Raw genomic sequence first — 20,006 nt, 5'->3', positions numbered from 1 at the left:
GTGCTAGGAGGGGGATGGGGAGGGGTATTTGTTATAGGGAGGGTTTTTTTGGGAGGGGAGGATTTGTGCTAGAAGGGGGATGCGGAGGGGTATTTGTTATAGGAGGGGTCTTTTTGGGGGGGTGTGGTTGTGCTAGGAGAAAGGATGGGGTGGGAATTTGTGCTGGGAGGGGGGATGAGGATCTGTACTTGAAGAGGAAATTTGAGGGATCTGAAAGGTTGATGATTTGTGTTAGGAGGAATTTTTTTGTTGGGGGGGGGGGGGGTAGGGGAGTTTTATTTGTACTAGGAGAACTTGGGGGGGGGGGGGTAGTACTAAGGGAGGGGGTATATGTGCTAGCAGGGGATTTTTTTTGGGGGGGGGGGTTAATACTAAGGGAGGGGGTATTTGTGCTGGGAGGGGATTTTTTTTGGGGGGGGTATGAAGGATGAGGATGGTCTTTGTGGGTGCAGCTGACCCCCGGGACCCCCCCATCTCCTCCTCCTGATGTACACTGACCGCCATTAACCCCTTCCCCGCTGACATGCCTGCCCCCGGCGGAGGAGGGGGAGGGGGGTAACCCCTGGTGTGCCGGGCGGTGGTGAAGGGGCAGGAAGTGGGTTGCGGCGGCGGAGGGGTTAATTCACACTTCGCTCATCGCAGAACGTTTCCGTATTGTCACCATTTCCGCTCCGGAGACCGACCGAGGAGAGAGCATGGGGGACCCCGAGAGTGAGGCCAGCCCCCCCCGATCCGCCCTCCGAGCCCTCATCCCCGGGAGAGACTTCATCGCCTCCAGCAAGGGGCAACTACTGCTGGCCGAGTGGGTGAGTACCGACCGACCGACCCCCGATCATTCATCCTCCCTGCACATTCCTCATCCTTCTCCATCAACTTTCACTAATAGATCCTTCATATGACCGGATCTCGTCCTCCTCTCAGTGGATCCCTCGCAGGATCTGATCCTCACACGGCACAGATTCCACTACTAGATCCCTCATCATCGGGTCTGGCTTTACTCAGTGGATCCCTCATGAGATTTGCTCTCAGCTTTTCACAGTATCTCAGTAGATCCCTCATCTGATCTGATTCTGGCTCTTCCCGGGATCCCTCATCTGACCTGATATTCATGATTAACTGTTGGCACTGGATCCCCTGGTCTTACTCTGCTTTGCCTTTGCCAGTAGATCCATCATTTGACCCGGTACTAAATCTGCTGACCTTCTGGAAGTGGATCCCTCCTAAAAATCCGATCCTGTCTCAGCGGATCCCTCACATGATCTGGTCCTCAATCTGCATGTCATCTCTTCTAGCTTTGCTCAACGTCTGTCAGCCAATCCCTTATGTGATCTGCGTGAGATCTGCTCTTAGCGCTTATCAACATCTTAGTGGATCCCTTTTATGATCCGATCTTCAATCGGCTAATCTTCTGTCAGCTATTGGCACTGGATCCCTCATCTGATCTGATCCTAATTGCTCAAGTTCTGTCAATGGATCCTTCATCTGATCTGATTCTATCGCTGCCCGGCTTGTGTCAGTGGATCCCTCGTGACCTGATATTTACGCTGCTTTGCTTTTGGCACCATGGAACCCCCTATGTGATTGGATCCTAACCACTCATATTCTGCCAGTGAATCCTTCATATGATCCATTCTAGCTCTGCTTAGCTGTTGGCACTGGATCCCTCAACGTGTTTCTAATTCTGCTCAATGTCTGTTAGTGGATTCCTCATTTGATCTAAATATTTTTGATTGCAGCTCTGCTCAATGCCTGTTAGTGGATTCCTGTAATGATCTGCTTGTAGCTTCTGCTGAACACTTGGTGGATCCCCGGTATGGTCTGCTAGCAGCTTCTGTCAGTGGATCCTTCATATGATCAATTCTAGCTCTGCTTAGCTGTTGTCATTGGATCTCTCAACGTGTTTCTAATTCTACTCAATGTCTGTTAGTGGATTCCTCATTTGATGTAATATTTTTGATCCCTGCTCTGCTCAATGTCTGTTAGGGGATCCCTGGTATGATCTGCTTGCAGCTTCTGCTGAACACTCAGTGGATCCCCAGTATGATCTGCTTGCAGCTTCTGCTGAACACTCAGTGGATCCCTGGTATGATCTGCTTGCAGCTTCTGTCAGTGGATCTCTCATAGGACGTGATACTAAATCTGCTCAGCTTCTGCCAGTGGATCCTTTGTACAACGTGTTTCTAATCCTGCTCAATGTTGGTCGGTGGATCCCTCATCTGATGTGATCACGCTCTGCCAGTGGCGCTCTTCGATGATCTTCTTGCAGCTTCCGCTCAGCGGATCCTCGGTATGATCTGCTTGCAGCTTCTGTCAGTGGATCTCTCATATGATGTGATCTCATTGCTGTCCTGTTTTTCTTTGTCCAATCACAGACCTCAGACATCCCTGGTCAGAGGATCCCTCCCGGTACAGGAAATCTCGATAGTGTACAATCATTAGAGTATCATCAGATGGAACAATAGACACAGAATTCATTGAAATGATGGAAAATTCCAATTCTACAGATCGATTGTTTCTGGCGACATTTGTCTGAGAGCGATTCTTTCTACAAATAACCTTTCCACAGTCCTTCTAAGGCAGACCATACACCATACAATCTGATTGTTCAGTGCATCTCGTATGATCTGATTCTGTGAAGATTCAATCAGATTGTTACGTGTATGGCTGCCATTAGACAAACAAATATTGTCTTTCTTTTAGACTCCTATCTGATGTCTGTTTGTAGAGAAGTCAGCTGTGGCCGTCTTCATATTCCTTGCAGTGGCGGCTTCCTGTAATCCCCTCCTGTGGTTTGTAAAACACTAAAATCATTGTGTGTTCAATGACGTGATTGTGAGCGAGAGGGAAAACTAACGAGCAAAAAAAAAAGTAAAGAGCCAACAGTGGTGTTTAAAGGTCAACTGCAGGCTGTTTTTTTATTTTTTTATTTCTATGTTCACACCCCCTACCCCCCCCCCCCCCCCCCCACAAAAAATTGGCAAGGCTGCAATAGTCACCTTCAATCTGGTGCTGACCTCTGCAGTACATCTTCTTCGCTACAAGATGTCCTCAGTGTTCTGAGTTCAATGACAACAGGCATGAAATATGAACAAAGCATGTCCTCTATAGCAGGGGCCCTCCAGCTGTTTGCGAAACTACAAGTCCCATCATGCCTCTGCCTGGGGGAGTCACACTTGTAACTGTCAGCCTTGCAATGCCTCATGGGACTTGTAGTTTTGCAACAGCTGGAGGGCCGCCAGTTTGAGATCCCTGCTCTATAGTGTATACTTGTCTCAGTCCGGAGCACTGACCACCACGGTCACACCGATCGTGACATTGAAGTTGTGCTACTTAAAGGACATCTGTGCAACTTCATGCACACATACCTATGCAAGTCGCACCTCAACTTGCAAAAAGTAGAGCAGGAACTGCTTTCAAACGGAGTCGCACCGATTTGACCAATTCCAATGCAGACAAATAGGGTGCAACTTGTCACGCGATTTAAAACGGTCAAATCGCATGACAAGTCGCATGGTTATGACCATTCACACGTGTGCAACTTGTCATGCAACTTTGGACATCAAAATTAACCATTTGCTTACCGGGCACTTAAACCCCCCCCCCCCCCCCCCCCCGGACCAATTTTCAGCTATTCAGCGCTGACGCACTTTGAATTACATTTTTATAATTTTTTTCCCACAAATAGAGCTTTCTCTTAGTGGCATTTAACCACAGCCGGCTCATGCTCATAGTCTCCAGGCATCTCCTGCAGCATGCCCATAATCTCTGCCCCTCTCCTGCAACATGCTCATAGTCCCTAATCATCTTCTGCAGCATGTGCATAGTCCTGACCATTTCCTGCAGCATGCTCATAGTCTCTGCCCCTCTCCTGCAACATGCTCATAGTCTCAGACCATCTCCTGCAGCATGCCCATAGTCCCTAATCATCTGCTGCAGCATGTGCATAGTCTCTGACCATCTCCTGCAGCATGCTCATAGTCTCTGACCATCTCCTGCAGCATGCTCATAGTCTGTAGGCGTCTCCTGCAGCATGCTCATAGTCTCCTGGCATCTCCTGCAGCATGCTCATAGTCTCCTGGCATCTCCTGCAGCATGCTCATAGTCTCTGACCATTTCCTGCAGCATGCTCATAGTCTCTAGGCATCTCCTGCAGCATGCTCATAGTCTCTATGCATCTCCTGCAGCATGCTTATAGTCTCTGAACTTCTCCTGCAGCATGCCCATTGCCCGATAGTCTCTTACCATCAACTGCAGCATGCCATTAGTCTAACAATCTTCTGCAGCATGCTTGTAGTCAGTGCCAGGAAAAGGTCATCCAGCGCCCAGGGCAAAGATGCCAAACTGCGCCCCCCTTTCCCTTAGGGTCAGGGTGCCCCCAAACCCCTGCAATAGACCATTGCACCAGGGGCAGCCGCCCCCTCCTGCCCACCCCTTGTCCCGGCCCTGCTTGTAGTCTCTGACAATCTCCCGCAACATGTCCATAGTCTCTAAACTTCTGCTTCAACATGCCCATAATCACTGACCATCTCTTGCAACATGTCTGCTGTCACTGTCAGGTTTTTGCAGTATTACATTGACTAAATATTATGTCCCCCTCCCCCCCCCCCCCCCGGGTGATTATAGGGGCCACACTTGAGGCCCTTGTATATCAAGAGTGTGAAGTGGAGCATCACTGCACTCCATCCACTGCAATCTTATCTTCTACAGCACGGCTGCTTCATCCTAATTTATAACCCATCTTGTCTGTGGCTGCAGAAATCGCACAGCCTCATTATTATCACTTAATGCAATCCACATGTGTGGGAGGAGGAGGGCGGGGGAGGTGAAGTCCTCTTCCAGATGGGGAATGTGTTTTCACTTTCATCATGGCTGGTTGACATCAGGACAGCAGGGAGTTGGGGGATGAGGTGGTCAGTGGCCACACCCAGGGCGCTGCGTATTACTGGATGGGAGTCCATGATATGGAGCTCTATGGGACGGCAGCACTCATGAAATTTATGTCACTTTCCAATTCATATAATAGAAAAAAAAATGTGTTTCCTGCAGAATGTCACAAAAATTTGTGATGCAAAGCTGGTGACATGTGAAGCCGGGTTATAGAGTTGTGGGAGTTCTTCTAACAATGACCAAACTGCTTTAACTCTTCTACATTAGTTGCTGAGTTACGCTAGGTTCACATCCTAGCGTTTTTGCTTGCTGCGTTTGCGTGGGCACCACAGCCTATTCAAGTGAATGGGGTGCCGCGCCTGCATTTCTGCAAGTTGCGTGTATCTTTTTCAAATAACGCTGAAATGCCATTCTGCAGGGCAGTACGTTTTCACTGCGATACCCGCAACCAAACGCAGAGATGTGAACTGAGGGTAAGTAGCAGTGGCAAATCATCAGGTTTTTTTGGCCCTTAGTTTTAGTTTCCAGCACTATAGTCTTGTGTTTTCCAAACTAGTATATGGTATCAGAGTACCAAATTTACACCGCCACCGGGACAGGCTGGTCCAGGGCAAAGATGCTAAATTGTGCCCTCCACGCATGTCATAGTATGGGTGTGCCACTCTGCAACTATTCTCTGCCCATGGTTGGCATTCAGCATTTGCTGCGCATGCGTGGCCAGTTGCTTGCTTTCTAGAAGCTAGTTTGTTGTGCATGCTTTTCGTGACAGCTGTGGGTGGATGGGGTGGAGAGAGGACCTGTGCTCCAGCACAGTAGCTGGTCAAAGCAGATATAAAGCCACAGTTCACTGATTCTGGAGCTTACATGGGGTGTGGGGGTTTCCCCCCCTACTACTGGACCCTGGGCAGCTGCCCCTCCTGACCACCACTGCCAGGCCAAGGTTCTGTCCTTGCACCATAAGTTGTACACTATTCTTCCCACCCAGTCCTTATCCCATTATAGTCTTGGTGTCTGTTCTACAGTTTATCCACAAGGAAGTACCTTGATGTTCCAGTAAGTGATGTCACTTTCCAAAGGCTCTGCAGCTCTTCCGATACTTACAGGTCGCTGCTATGAAGAATTGGAGATGACCCTGGTCACCAGGCGATGGGGCCTCTCTGTCCAATGAGGAGGGAGAGAGCCACTGCTCTCATGCACATGGCTGGATTGAGATCGGGCTCACGTAGCGTATTTTTCACTCCATAAGACACACCTAGGTTTTAGAGGAGGAAAAAAAAGAAAGAAAATATTCGTAACCAAATGGTGTACTCAAATATTTACCAGTGCCCATGAAATGCAGTCTGACCAGTGCCCATGAAATGCAGTCTGACCAGTGCCCATGAAATGCAGTCTGACCAGTGCCCATGAAATGCAGTCTGACCAGTGCCCATGAAATGCAGTCTGACCAGTGCCCATGAAATGCAGCCTTTACCAGTGCCCATGAAATGCAGCCTTTACCAGTGCCCATGAAATGCAGCCTTTACCAGTGCCAATTAAATGCAGTCTAATCAGTGCCCATGAAATGCAGCCTTTACCAGTGCCCATGAAATGCAGCCTTTACCAGTGCCAATTAAATGCAGTCTGATCAGTGCCCATGAAATGCAGCCTGATCAGTGGCAATTAAATGCAGCCTGACCAGTAGTAATTAAATGCAGCCTGACCAGTGCCAATAAAATGCAGCCTGACCAGTGCCCATGAATTGCAGCCTGACCTGTGCCTGGTAGGGTTGCCACCTCATCCCTTTAAAACCCGAACACATATTAATTACACAGGTTCTGTGGCTGATTAGGGTGGTAATTAAACTCACTTAGTGCCTAATGTGCTTTTAATTAACCTCAGAACCTGTGTAATTCATATGTGTTCAGGTTTAAAGGGATGAGGTGGCAACTCTAGTGCCTGGCGAGGACATCATCACATCTGTCTGTCACAGACAGAAGACAGAGCAGCCCAAGCGGCCGCTGTGGCCCTACTCCATTCGGCGGCTCGGGCTGCACTGTCTTCTATCTGTGACAGGCTCAGCCAGGAGATCACCCGGCGCTCGCAGGAGATGCCTGGCCCGGTATTCTAACATGGCCACGGCTCCATAAGATGCACATACGTTTCCCCCCATTTGGGGGGGGGGGTGCGTTTTATGGAGCGAAAAAAATGCTAAGTATTTTTGGGGGGGCTAGGGGGGAGAGCTACATGCAGAAGGTTTTTTACCATAATGCATCGAATGCATTAACGTATAACTAAAGATTGGAGTGGAGTGGGATTAGAACACTTAGTTTTTGTTTTTTGTTTTTATTGCTTTCTGTGCCCCCTTTAGGGAGATTCCTCCTCTCTAGGTGTTCTGTTTACCATTATCATTGAAACTTAAAGTAAAAGAAAACCCCCAATTTTGGGTTGTCCCCAGAAAATTAATGGAGGGGAAATGTTCCAATGAGGACACTAGTTCTGTTCACCTGGGGGGGGGGGGGGGGTCCTCAAAGAATTCCCTTAATTTGTAGGGATTTCCTTTCACTTCCTGGTTGGCTAGTTGCAGTGAAAGGGGGATCTACAAAGTATTGACTCAGGGGGGGCTGAATACAAATGCCCCCCCACACTTTTCACACATTTATTTGTAAAAAAAAAAAAATTGAAAACCATTTATCATTTTCCTTCCACTTTCCTATGTGCCACTTTGTGTTGGTCTATCTCTATCACATAAAATCCCAATAAAATACATTTACGTTTTTGGTTGTAAGATGACAAAATGTGGAAAATTTCAAGGGGTATGAAAACTTTTTCAAGGCACTGTAAATCCTGTATGATAGTAATAATAATAAAAGCGAAGAATTCAACTGCCATATATTGCTGGCCCAGCATGCATGTTTATTCTCCATGCAGACACTTCTAAATGTTATGTTATGGGAACGGTGCCAATCACCAGGAAAATTCTTTCCCGGGTGATGAGTTCTACCGCTGAGTGCGTCTGGACAGCTATATATATATATATATATATAGACCTACAACTGTTTCCAGTTAAGGTAGATGTGAACCATAATCGACTGACATTTAGTTGGGTAAAGCACTGTGTATCATAAATAATGGCTTTTTTTTCCAATAAGCTTGTTTTTACCATTTTTTTTATCCTTTTTTTTTGAATTTCAGTGATGCTTGTGTAATTTATACTAAAACAGCCATGTACAGTCCTTAGGGATGATCTTGGGCGTCCTCCAAACTTATCTCTGTCTGAACTTACACTAACCGCACTTTTTAAGTGCAATCATGTGTAGCCCGGGTCATTACCCTCAGCACACAGAAACAAGGCATCAGAACGCTGGTGATGCCAGTCCCCTTATATTGGACACATGTCCATATTGAGTCAATGTTATTGGCTGAAGTTGTGGCCACGCAAGATATAAGATTCTGCTGGAAGATGCACCCCACCGTTCAGGTAGGGGGGGGTGGTTTGTGTTTTGGGGATGGTGTTTTATATAATGTTTCATATTACACCCTAAATATGGGTCAAAACCTGGTATAAAATGTGGACTTAGCCTTTAAATTCTTACTTGCAGTTTCCCTAAATGATTATGTAGCGCCCTCTAGTTAGGTAGGTACTAGAGTGAGGATTTTTCTGGAGAGTAGGAAAATTTAGGCAGGCCTAGCTGGTGGCTAGGCCTGTTTGTTTTCATTCTGGGCTGGGAGTGGCGCAGGGCAGGGCTGGGTGCCTAAATGATTATGTAGCGCCCTCTAAGTTAGGTAGGTACTAGAGTGAGGATTTTTCTGGAGAGTAGGAAAATTTAGGCAGGCCTAGCTGGTGGCTAGGCCTGTTTGTTTTCATTCTGGGCTGGGAGTGGTGCAGGGCAGGGCTGGGTGCCTAAATGATTATGTAGCGCCCTCTAGTTAGGTAGGTACTAGAGTGAGGATTTTTCTGGAGAGTAGGAAAATTTAGGCAGGCCTAGCTGGTGGCTAGGCCTGTTTGTTTTCATTCTGGGCTGGGAGTGGCGCAGGGCAGGGCTGGGTGACTCACAAGTAGCATCACTGTCGCCTCCCTCTTCTTTCTAGAAGGTGCTAGAAAGAAAGAAGGAAAGGTAGAGCTGCCTGGGGTATTCTAAGGAGCATTGACCAATCCCCAACTTGGATTGGCAGGGGGCAGGTCTCCTTAAATACCTGTGGTCAGCCCTGCTGGGGAGGAGTTGTCGGGTGGAAGAGCTGGAGTGAGAGAGTGTGGAGGCTGTCTGGCCCACAGGGAGCTCCCCAGTCTTGGGGGGGGGGGGTGATGGGTGACCTTGGGTCGGGCTGGGGTGCATCCAAGAGGAGACAACAGATCCTGGAAAAGAGGCACATGAGAGAGCAAGTAGAGGACAGCGGGAGAGAACGCTGCTAAGAGACCCCAGGGAGGACAACTGGACACATCCAGGAGGGGATGAATGAAGCATAGTCAGGAGGACTTGGGAGGCACGCCTGAGAAAGTTGGGAGTTTGCAGCTTGAGACAGGTGCAGAACCAGTGGAGAGAGGACTGCGGAGAAGGGCAGTGGAAAGGGGTCTTTGCAGCCAGGTTGGCTGGCAGAGCCTGAAGAGAGCTATTTGGGATTGGTAGCTGAGTAGAGGTCAGTTAGCACCTGAACTATTTCTACACCACAGGGGCCTGAGGTCCCTGCCCGCAAAAGGCACTTCACTGAAACCTAGCTGAATTAGTGTCAGGCCTACCATGCGGTGCTAGCAAGTCTGGAGGAGTAACAGTCTGCAGCAAGTGAAGTGCTGGAGGAGTAAAGGATAAGAAGACTTAAGCAAGAGTTTGTGCTGGTGAGAAGACTGGAGTGTACTGTATATAGAAGTCCCAAGCAAGTTGCACTGAATGTTCCTGGGCATCCCATAATTTCCAATTTCCTGTCCAAGCTCAATCCCCTTAGTAAAAACAAAGCTTATGGACTGTTCCGTGTGTCTGAGAGATGGATTCCGGGCTGCCCTAGCAACCAATATGGGGGCATTAATCTTCATTGTAAATAAGTATTTTTTCCATGAGCCACCATTATAATGGACATTTTTCTCACGGGCCATGGTTGTAATGGGCATTTTTTTTCATGGACCACCATTGTAATAGACATTTTTTTCATGGATCTCCATTCTAATGATCATTTTACTCATAGATCGCCATTGTAATTAACATTTTTCTCATGGATCTTCATTATAATGGGCATTTTTCCCATGGGCCACCATCATAATGGGCATTTTCTTGTGGACCATCATTGTAATGTGAATTTTTCTCGCGGACCATCAGTATAATGGGCATTTTTCTGTAGTGGATATTTTCCTCACTGACCACCAGTGTAATAGAGCACTCTTTCCACTGATAACCAGCAAGCAGGACCTTCTCTTATTGTCCACCACCCAGATAGCAAAGATAACTTGCCACAAATTTGTGGCAGTGTTGAATTTTAAGTCTGTTAACTTGTTGCACATTTTCACTGGCAAATTGTACACTTGCAGAGCACTTTAAGAACACGTTCTAGTTGACACTTTTCCAATTTGTAGTAAATTTGCATGGCAAGTCTCCAGCAAGAGCAAAGTTGCAGTGTTGAGTCCACGGCAAGAGCTCTGCAAGTCTACAGCATGAAAATTCAGCCACAGTGCCCCCTGTGGTGGGATGACTTTTGCACAATATAACTGAACCAGAACTTGCAGCAGACTTGCAAAATGTTTGCAAAGAAAGTTGATCTGGAGTCATGCAATGCGGACTTGCTGCAATTGTACAACAAAATTGTGAAGCCTGGAAAGTAGCAATAGCTTAGCAAGTCATTTTCAAACTTGCAGCTCAATTACTTGCTATCTGGGCAATGTGGTGTGGCTCATGTACATTGAGCTGTATCTTTTTTTTTTTTTTTTTTTTTTTTTAGTAGGGGTTCCCTGATATCGGAATATAATTTCAAGGGTTCCACCAATGTAAAAAGGTTGAGAGAGGTCCTAATGTGGGTCACTTGTGTTGGTGGGGCTGCTGACATCACATTCAAGATGGCAGAGCTCAGCAGCCTTCTCAATGCTTTTGGATGTCCAAGCAAGGGAGGCTTCTACAATTAAATAGCGTGCACATATTATCCTATATGAAGATTAATGTTGAACAGAATGGCCTGATGTCAGGGTCTCTTTAATCTAATGACAATGGGTGAAGCAGTATTTCTAAAAAAAGGAAAAAGAACTTTTTTTTTTTTTTAAATCAAATGCATTTTCTCCAGTCACATTAATTTCTGTTTCTTGTGTTTGGCAGGTGGTGTCTTTTCTCACGTTCATCTGTTACATCGCATCGACCGCCGTCAGTCTGATGACCGTACCGCTCATAGAGTTCCTTTGGGCTCTCTTTACATTTTTTGCCTATTCCACTAAACTGAATGAGCAGCTGAAGGGGATCTTGTGGCCTCTGCTGGTAAGTGATGATGTCATCCTGCCGTTGGGAAGAATCCCCCTCCAATAACAAGCCAAGTCACCCTGCAGAGAATTGTGTTTCCTCTTTCTTGACAAAGTCTTCTCCTTTTCCTGTGAGCTGTTCCTCCAACCCAGATCAAGCCAAAGGAAAGGGAAAGCATGGGGTTTTCAGTTCTGTGTGGTTGCTGACACGTTGAATCACAAGCTGGGGTTTTGTGGTTCTTAAAGCTGAAGTTTAATCTTCTTATATTTTGTTAGCCTTGGTTACTCCTTTCCCCCTCATCTACATGCTAATGAGACGCATAAATAAAACTTTTCTGTTTTTATTATATACCTTATTTTAAACTCAGTGATGTCATTACTGGGTCTCTGTGCTTCTCTATGGAATGCAGGTAGGAGGGGTCCACAGAGTGATGTACATAGATTCCTCAAGGGATCGCAACATCCTGCTTCACTCCTCCCAAGAGCCCTCAAGCCCTGATGCAAGCAGTAGTCTGGGTCTTGGGAGACGTTATGGAAATATCAAAATGCCTTGATGTGCGGGTGTCAGTCTGGAGGAGTGAGTGGGTCTCCCCAGGCAGAATGTATTTGCATGCAGCAGGGGTTTTTTAATGCATGGGCACCCTGGGCACTGCCCAGGGGCCCCCGGGCGCATGGGAGGCACCATGATAATCTTGCATTACATCATACTTGCCAACTGTGCCGGATTTGCTGGGATAGTCACGATTTTTACTAAGCTGTCCCAGGGTGGCAGTGTCCTGGAACCTGCACTGTGCCCTCCTGACCTTCCTTGTACTGTGCGCCCCCCACCCCCCATACTGGTGCCCTTTGTGTTGATTAGCCTTTGGATTATGGCATGTTTTCTTATTGTTTAAAAAAGATTTTATTGAAAGTAATAATAATTAATTAATAATTAAGTACTAATTCAATTCTATCAACTATTTATACTACGCTGATGAGGTGGCACTGCTGGGCACTGATAAACACAGATAAGGCGGCACAGATGGGGACAGATAAGGTGGCACTGATGGCCACTGATAAGATGGCACTGATGAGCACACATAGGTGTTACTGATTGGTACCACTGATAGATGGCACTGTTAGGTGGCACTGATGGACAGCGCAACGATGTTGATGAGGCACCGATTGGTGACACTGGTAGGTGGCGCTGGTAGGCGGCACTGGCAGGTGGCACAGGTGGGCACAGATGAGCTGGTGGCAGCTCTCCTTGATCGGGACCAATGTCCCTCTGAGAGCCATCGGTTATCGGCTTTTTTTTTCCTCCTCATGCTATCAGCGCGAGGAGAAAAAATAGCCGATTACCGACTCTGTTTACATCACATGATCAGCTGTCATTGGCTGACAGCTGATCATGTGGTACGGGGTTGGGATCGACCCCTTACTCCGATCTGTGATCAGCTGAGTCTCATAGACTCGCTGATCACAGAGCACGTGCCCTGCAGGGGGCACGAGAGGACGTCAATTGACGTACTCCCGGCAAAGTAGGTCCGTGCTGTGTAGCCACCATTCGGCTATAGCGCGGATCTGAAGAAGTTAATTCTTGAGCGTAGGTGCGTAAATTGGGGCAGGCTGGTAGGGGCTCCATTGTATCACTTTGCCCCCAGGGGCACATGATGCTATTAAGACGGCCCTGGCACACAGACCACTCTAGGTCAGCGGTTGCCAACCAGTGGTCAACAAGAACATTTTGATGGTCCCCAGGGGTTCTGCCAAAAATCAACATTGTGGCAGATGTATACTGTCCAATGTCATTTCCAGTGTTGTTCTCAATGGGTGCTGACAATCAGTACTCACCGAAGTAACACCCACAGAACTGAAATCCAATGAACAAAGGGGATAGGCCTAGGACAGTTGGGGCTAGATGATGCTGGTCATTGTCCAGCCTTGATATGAGGCGGGCTCGATCTGACTTGCTACAGCTTCTGATGTACACTGTAAGAAGCTCATAGTGTGCAGTGAAATCAAAGTAAGATATTTCAGGACAGGAGAGGAGCCGACCACGCTCCCACGCAAGTCTTGCGCAACCACGCAAGACTGAAGGGAACGTATGGCCTTGCAGGGGTCTTCTATGCATCCCTGTGCAGGCAGTTCAATACATGGCGGTGTACCCACATGGATGTACCCGCAGCCATTGCATCCCAATTGTAAATCATAAAATTTACTGCGCCACAAATCAAAATTGGCAAGCTGCTAGCACTACAATTAGACAAATTGTGCAATGTGAATGAGGGGTAAAGTGCAGCGCTGAATATGAATAAAAGTGCAAACAATTAAAGTGACAGGGCAACACTATAATAATGGGCAATGGCTGGCACCTACAACATAAGTAAATAAATTAATGTGATAAAGAAAAAATAGTACAAAACAGTAATAAATTACAATGTCTATCAAAACTGAATCTGAAGAGACGTAAGTGAGTGCAAACAGGTAACGGTGACTTGAAATGAAAAACAGTTTGAAAAAGGCAGAATATGAATGTTCCATAGAGCCACCATAGAAAGAATTTGCTTTGCCCCTTGGGAAAGGAAACCACTATGGAAATAATTCACCATCCAATGTGCAGCCACCACCAAAGAAGATGATCAAATACTTACCAAATAGTGTGGGCCCACTTACCCCAGATGACGTCAGCGGACGAAATGCGTCTGTGCTGACTCCATGAGCAGTCGCTTTTTTCCTTGCACGTTTTTCCTTGCCATTCAGGGCTATGCTCATGCTGCTACTATGGGAAAAATGAAACAGCATGTTGCGTTTGCGGCTGCTGGCGCCTCACTGATTGTCACACACCTCTAAAAAGTGAGCCACTGCTTATCACGTTTCAGAGGGAGGGTAAGGGCTGCCGCATGTGAATGAGCCCTAAAAGGAAATATACCATTGTCTTACCAGAAGGGTAACGAATAGCCTTTTGGAAGGAGGCTGGGCTTGGTGAGCCAACTTTGGAAGCCGTTGACAATATCGGGGATGCATTTTGCAACAAAGACAATTCTACAGAATTTGTTTAGTAAGTACGAGGAACATGAGCCCAGCGTCCATTTATCGAGTGAATATCAAAAGCGCTGGGTATTGAGTCCAAGAGCTCTGATTGGCTGCATGTTCTTTGTAAAAAATAAATGGCGTCCATCCAGTTGTTTCAGAACTACAGTAAACTGAAAGCGTTCAAGTGATTGTAATCCTCAGACATGAAATCTGAACAAAGCATATCCCTCTATAGTCTGTACTTGTCTCAACCCAGAGCACTAAGTGTCATTTCTGTCTGCTGCCTCATTCCTCTGCTATAAGCATGAGTCACTTCTGACAAATGTTCCTGACACCCAAGAGAAAGATGGTGACGGGATGGACCTCCAGCTTTGTTCCTGTGTGCTGTGTGAAGACGGGGGGGGCCTCTTCCCTCCAATCAGCTCTTGGAGCTCTCTTCCTTTTAATGATAAAATAACTTAAAGTGGGGTACCCCCTAAAAAAAAAAAATTTAAAGTCAGCAGCTACAAACACTGCAGCTGCTGGCTTTTAATAATCGGACACTTACCTGCCCCAGGGTCCAGCGATGCGGGGGAACGAAGCCCCCCCCTCGCTCCCCGCTCCGCTCGCGGCACCGTCATGCATACTGTGGGCACCCGGCTGTGGCTTCACAGCCGGGCACCCACTGCGCATGCGCGAGCAGCGCAGGGCGCCGTGATACGCCGTACAGTCATCTGGGACACATGACAGGTCCCAGGTGAATGTGCGGCGCGAGGGGAAGTGATGTCACCAGCCCGGGCAATGAAGAAGGCAGACTACGAGGGACCCCCTAGCAACCGGTATTTAGAGGTGAGTAAAAATTTTTTTTTTTGCCAATTATTTTTTTGGTGGCAACACCACTTTAATGATCTTAACTTTCAGCTACACTTAACCACCTTGCCAACATCCTGTTGAAAATGTTAGTTCCCTGGCTGTTCCCGGCTACAATACATTCTCATTGACCCAGAACAAGCATGCAGCAAATAAGTCATGGCAAAGAACTTCTGAACTGCATGCTGGTTTGGGGTCAGTGCCAGAGAAAATATAGAAGCCAGTGGATCAGCATGACAGCTAGCAGCCATGTCACAAGTGTTATTTGTGCAACAATGTTTATTTGCACCGAACATAAAAGAAACTTGTGCTGCCATTTTTACAAGCCAGGGTGGCTCGTGTAGGTTCCTTACATGATGTAAACTTGAAGGCTGTCATTGACATCTTCTGCTGCTGAAAATGCAAGTATAGCTGGAAAATATTCACATGGCTTCACTTTTTCCACAATTTGTTATGTTACAACCTTATTCCAAATTGGATTAAATTCATTATTTCTCTGAATGCACTACAAACAATACCCCATAATGACAATGCAAAAGAAGTTTGTTTGAAATCTTTGCAAATGTAAAAAAAAAAAACATTCCATATACATAAGTATTCACAGCCTTTGCTCAATACTTTGTTGAAGCTCCTTTGGCACCAATTAGAGCCTCAAGTCTTTTTGAGTATGATGCCACAAGCTTGGCACACCTATATTTGGCAGTTTCTCACATTCTTCTTTGCAGGACCTCTCAAGCTCCGTCAGGTTGGATGGGGAGCGTCAGTGCACAGCCATTTTTAGATCTCTCCAGAGATGTTCAATTGAGTTGAAGTCTGGGCTCAGGCTGGGCCATTCAAGGACATTCACAGAGTTGTCCCGCAGGCACTCCTTTGTTATCTTGGTTAGGGTTAGCTTTGGGTCGTTGTGCTGTTGATAAACCTTCACTCCAGTCTGAGGTCCAGAGTGCTCTGGAGCAGGTTTTCATCAAGGATGTCTCTGTCCATTGCTGCATTCATCTTTCCTCAAATCCTGACTAGTCTCCCAGTTCCTGCCACTGAAAAACATCCCCACATTATAATGCTACCACCACCATGCTTCACAGTAAGGATGGTATTGGCCAGGTGATAAGCAGTGCCTGGTTTCCTCCAGACATGATGTTTGCCATTCAGGCCAAAGAGGTCAATCTTTGTTTCATCAGACCAGAGAATTTTGTTTCTCATGGTCTGAATGTTCTTCAGGTGCCTTTTGGTAAACTTCAGGTGGGCTGCCATGTGCCTTTTATTGAGGAGTGGCTTCCGACTGGCCACTCTACCAAACAGGCCTGATTGGTTGTCAGGGCTGGGCTCAGCCCTTCTTTCTCAAGAGCTCATTGCTCAGCTGTTGGTTAATTGGCAAAGACTCTTGCTTCCACAGTAACTCACCTAGTCTTCATTTCCTGCTCGTCAGCTAGAGCTGCTGGCTATATAAACTCCTTGGATCAGATCTTCCGTGCCTTTGCCTTGGTCAACATATCCGGACTCTCTCTACTGTGTTTCCTGTGAAAGACTTTTGCTTGGCTGTCTTCCCTTCTGGTTCCTGATCCCGTTTGCTGCACCCAAATTCTCTGATCTCTGGACTCCTGTTTCTCTGGCTTGTTCTGACTACCCGTCCCGGTTACGGAACTCTGGCTATGTTTTGACTACGTTTGCTCTGTTTTTACCATTTTAATAAATAGTGTGATTTTTTACTGCAATTCTGTCTCAGTCTGATTCATGGTTCCTGACATTGGTGGAGTGCTGCAGAGATGGTTGTTCTTCTGGAAGGTTCTCCTAGAAACGCTGGAGCTCTGTCAAAGTGATCATTGGGTTCTTGATCACCTCCCTGACTAAGGCCCTTCTCCTCCAATCGCTCAGTTTGCCTAGGCGGCCCGCTCTAGGAAGAGTACTGGTGGTTCCAAACTTCTTCCATTTAAGGATGATGGAGGCCACTGTGCTAACTGGGACCTTCAATACTGCAGATATTTTTCGGTACCCTTCCCCAGATCTGTGCCTCCATACAATCCCTTTTCAGAGGTCTACAGATAATTCCTTGGACATGGCTTGGTTTGTGCTCTGACATGCACTGTTAACTATGAGATCTTATATAGACAGGTGTGTGTTTGCCTTTCCAAATCATGTCCAATCAACTGAATTTACCACAGGTGGACTCCAATTAGGGATGATCAGTGGAAACGGGATGCCCCTGAGCTCAATTTTGAGTGTCATGGCAAAGGCTGTGAATACTTACCTCCATGGTATTTTTTTCCGCTTTTTATTTTGAATAAATTTGGAAAGATTTCAAACAAACTTCTTTAACATGATTATTATCGGGTATTGTTTGTAGAATTTTGATGAAAATAATAAATGTAATATTTATTATAATAAATATTATATATTACCAATATTATAATTAGAAATTTAATTGAAATAAGGCTGCAACATAAAATGTGGAAAAAGTGAAGAACTGTGAATAATTTCCAGATGTACTGTAGATGCCTGATCATTACGCTAGCCCTTTAAATTCAATACTTTGAGACACTGACCAGAGACAAGTATACAAATTAGAAAAGTCAGCTGCCTGTATATGTTTTGCGGGTCTGAATTTTGATGCCAGTGGATCAGCATAATGGGCAGACAGCATCATCAGAAAGGGAATACGGCAATGGCGTCCTCCACAGTTCTCTAGTTAAATTTTTTTTGTGCCCAAAAGAATGACAGAGTGTTTATGTAGAAGTTTAATGAGGTCCTGTAAAATGAAAGAACAATGCTGGAGTGGTCATGTGAGTTGGCGCACTTCATCCGTACAGAACATCTCGCCACTTGTGTTTGGATGAAAGTGCATTAACCTCACCCGCCTCTCCCGGGACTAATGATCTGTGTTTACACATTCACTGATTCATTGTTAAACTGGAGATGTTTCCTTTAGGACTTCATTCGCTGTGTGTCCGCCGCCATCATCTACTTCATAGTGTCCCTCGTAGCCGTGTCCAAATATTCCTGTGCGGCATCCAAAGCTGCTGCGGTAAGTGATCACCTTTACTTGTCACCTAAGAATCATCTGACATCATTTTGTGTACTGTAAAGTGTGAAGTCTACTACAGAATAGATAAATGGCCGTGTTTGCCCATATGGGCATGCAAAGGTCTTCGGTGCATCCTGGTGTAGGCAGTCCTATTCATGTCAGTTTGGACGCAGTGGCTGCACAGGCACAGTACCCGCTCCCAATTTGAGAGCCACACAGATACATGACCCTGAATGCAGACAGTGTGCGCATTCAGGGCCGTGCACCCATGCAGCTTTTATACTGGGAGTAGTGGCTGTGTCTGTGCAACTGCTGCATCCCAATAGACATGAATAAGATTGCCTACACCGGGATGCATTCATATGTGTGCAAACACGGCCCTCACAGGGTGTAACTACAAGGGTTGCAATGGTCGTAATTGCGACCTGGCTCCCTTGTACACCTGGATATAGAGGAAAAAATCCCCTTCATTTTCCTCCTGCAGCTGCCAAAAGCCTGCTTCTCCTCCTCTCCCTCCTGCAGGTATTCAGCAGCTGCAGGAGGGATGCATCCTTATGTGGGCAAACACGGCCCTCACAGGGCATAACTACAAAGGTTCCAATGGTCGTAATTGCGACCCGGCTCCCTCGTACACCTGGATATAGAGTAAACAATCCCCTTCATTTTCCTCCTGCAGCTGCTAAAAGCCTGTTTCTCCTCTTTTCCCTCCTGCAGGTATTCAGCAGCTGCAGTAGGGAAATAAAGGAGATCGGTTCCTCTATATCCTGCCCCTCTATACAGCTTCCTCTTTTTTCTACAGCCCCCAGGCCCCTGTGTGCTCCCCTGGTCCCCCTCATGAGATGGAGTGCGGGGGTGGGGCTGGTAAATATGTCATTGATAAAGTGACAAGAAATGGCACCAAACTATCAATGTATAAATTATTATTACTTCAGGTACTTATATAGCGCCGTCAATTTATCCAGCTCTTTACATATACATTGTACATTCACATCAGTCCCTACCCTCAAGGAGCTTACAATCTAAGGTCCCTAACTCACATTCATACATACTGGAGCCAATTTTGAGACAGAAACCAATTAAGCATGTCTTTCGAGTGTGGGAGGAAACCGGAGTACCCGGAGGAAACCCACACACGTACAGGGAGAACATGCAAACTCCAGGCAGGTAGTGCCGTGGTTGGGATTCAAACCAGTGACCCTTTTTACTGCTAGGCGAAAGTGCTAACCACTACACCACTGTGCTGCCCATAAATGAGTGAAGCTGCCCCTTTAAAAATTAACACTCAAGTGGATAAGGCTGTGTAAAAAGGTTATGGCGCTACCTCAAAAAAAATCAAAAGATACATATAATACTCTACAAAAATCAAATTGGGAATCTATTACCTTTGATTATATATAAAATATAACTAAAACATGATTATCAATCAGCGTCAAAAGAATATACAATCAAGAAAAAATCCAATAAAACAAGTTCAAAAATATTGTGAGAAATGCAGTTCTAAAGGTGATAAGAGTGTAAAGTCACCCTAAAACATACGTGGGGTGTTCTCACTCACCAGCACTTTTTGTAAAAAAAACTCAAGATTTGTAGATATCTCTACACCAGCGACACAGGTAATGAGAATTCCTTGTTCATTGTTAAACTTCAGGCAATCATGCTGAAAGAAAGACATAGGATACACAACAAAGGAACAATCATAGCGTAGCAATGCTTTAATAGCAGGAGCTAATGCAGGTTAGAAAAACAATGCCCACTCACATTTGAAAGTGCTCTGTGCTAGCACCAACATCAACAACTTTAGGGTACCTCTGTACGCTGTCCAGATGGCCA

At 46.3% G+C, this 20,006-nt stretch overlaps 1 protein-coding gene across 1 annotated transcript in view; it reads left to right on the top strand.

Moving 5' to 3' along the window:
* Positions 1–491: 491 nt before the first annotated feature.
* Positions 492–20,006, top strand: part of CMTM3 (CKLF like MARVEL transmembrane domain containing 3) — a 35,170-nt gene continuing 15,655 nt past the window's right edge. Inside the window, exons 1-3 of the mRNA XM_077454192.1 lie at positions 492–806; positions 11,157–11,312; positions 18,081–18,176. Coding sequence (XP_077310318.1) covers positions 696–806; positions 11,157–11,312; positions 18,081–18,176 — 363 coding nt within the window. The 5' untranslated portion in view covers positions 492–695. The remainder of the gene's footprint in view (positions 807–11,156; positions 11,313–18,080; positions 18,177–20,006) is intronic.

Source organism: Lithobates pipiens, unplaced genomic scaffold, assembly GCF_037356315.1.
Source record: "Lithobates pipiens isolate NorthernLeopardFrog02 unplaced genomic scaffold, aLitPip1_a1.2 Scaffold_10, whole genome shotgun sequence".
Taxonomy (NCBI): domain Eukaryota; kingdom Metazoa; phylum Chordata; class Amphibia; order Anura; family Ranidae; genus Lithobates; species Lithobates pipiens.
The sequence above is the reverse complement of the archived record's forward strand: the minus strand, read 5'-3'. Positions and strand labels throughout refer to the sequence as shown.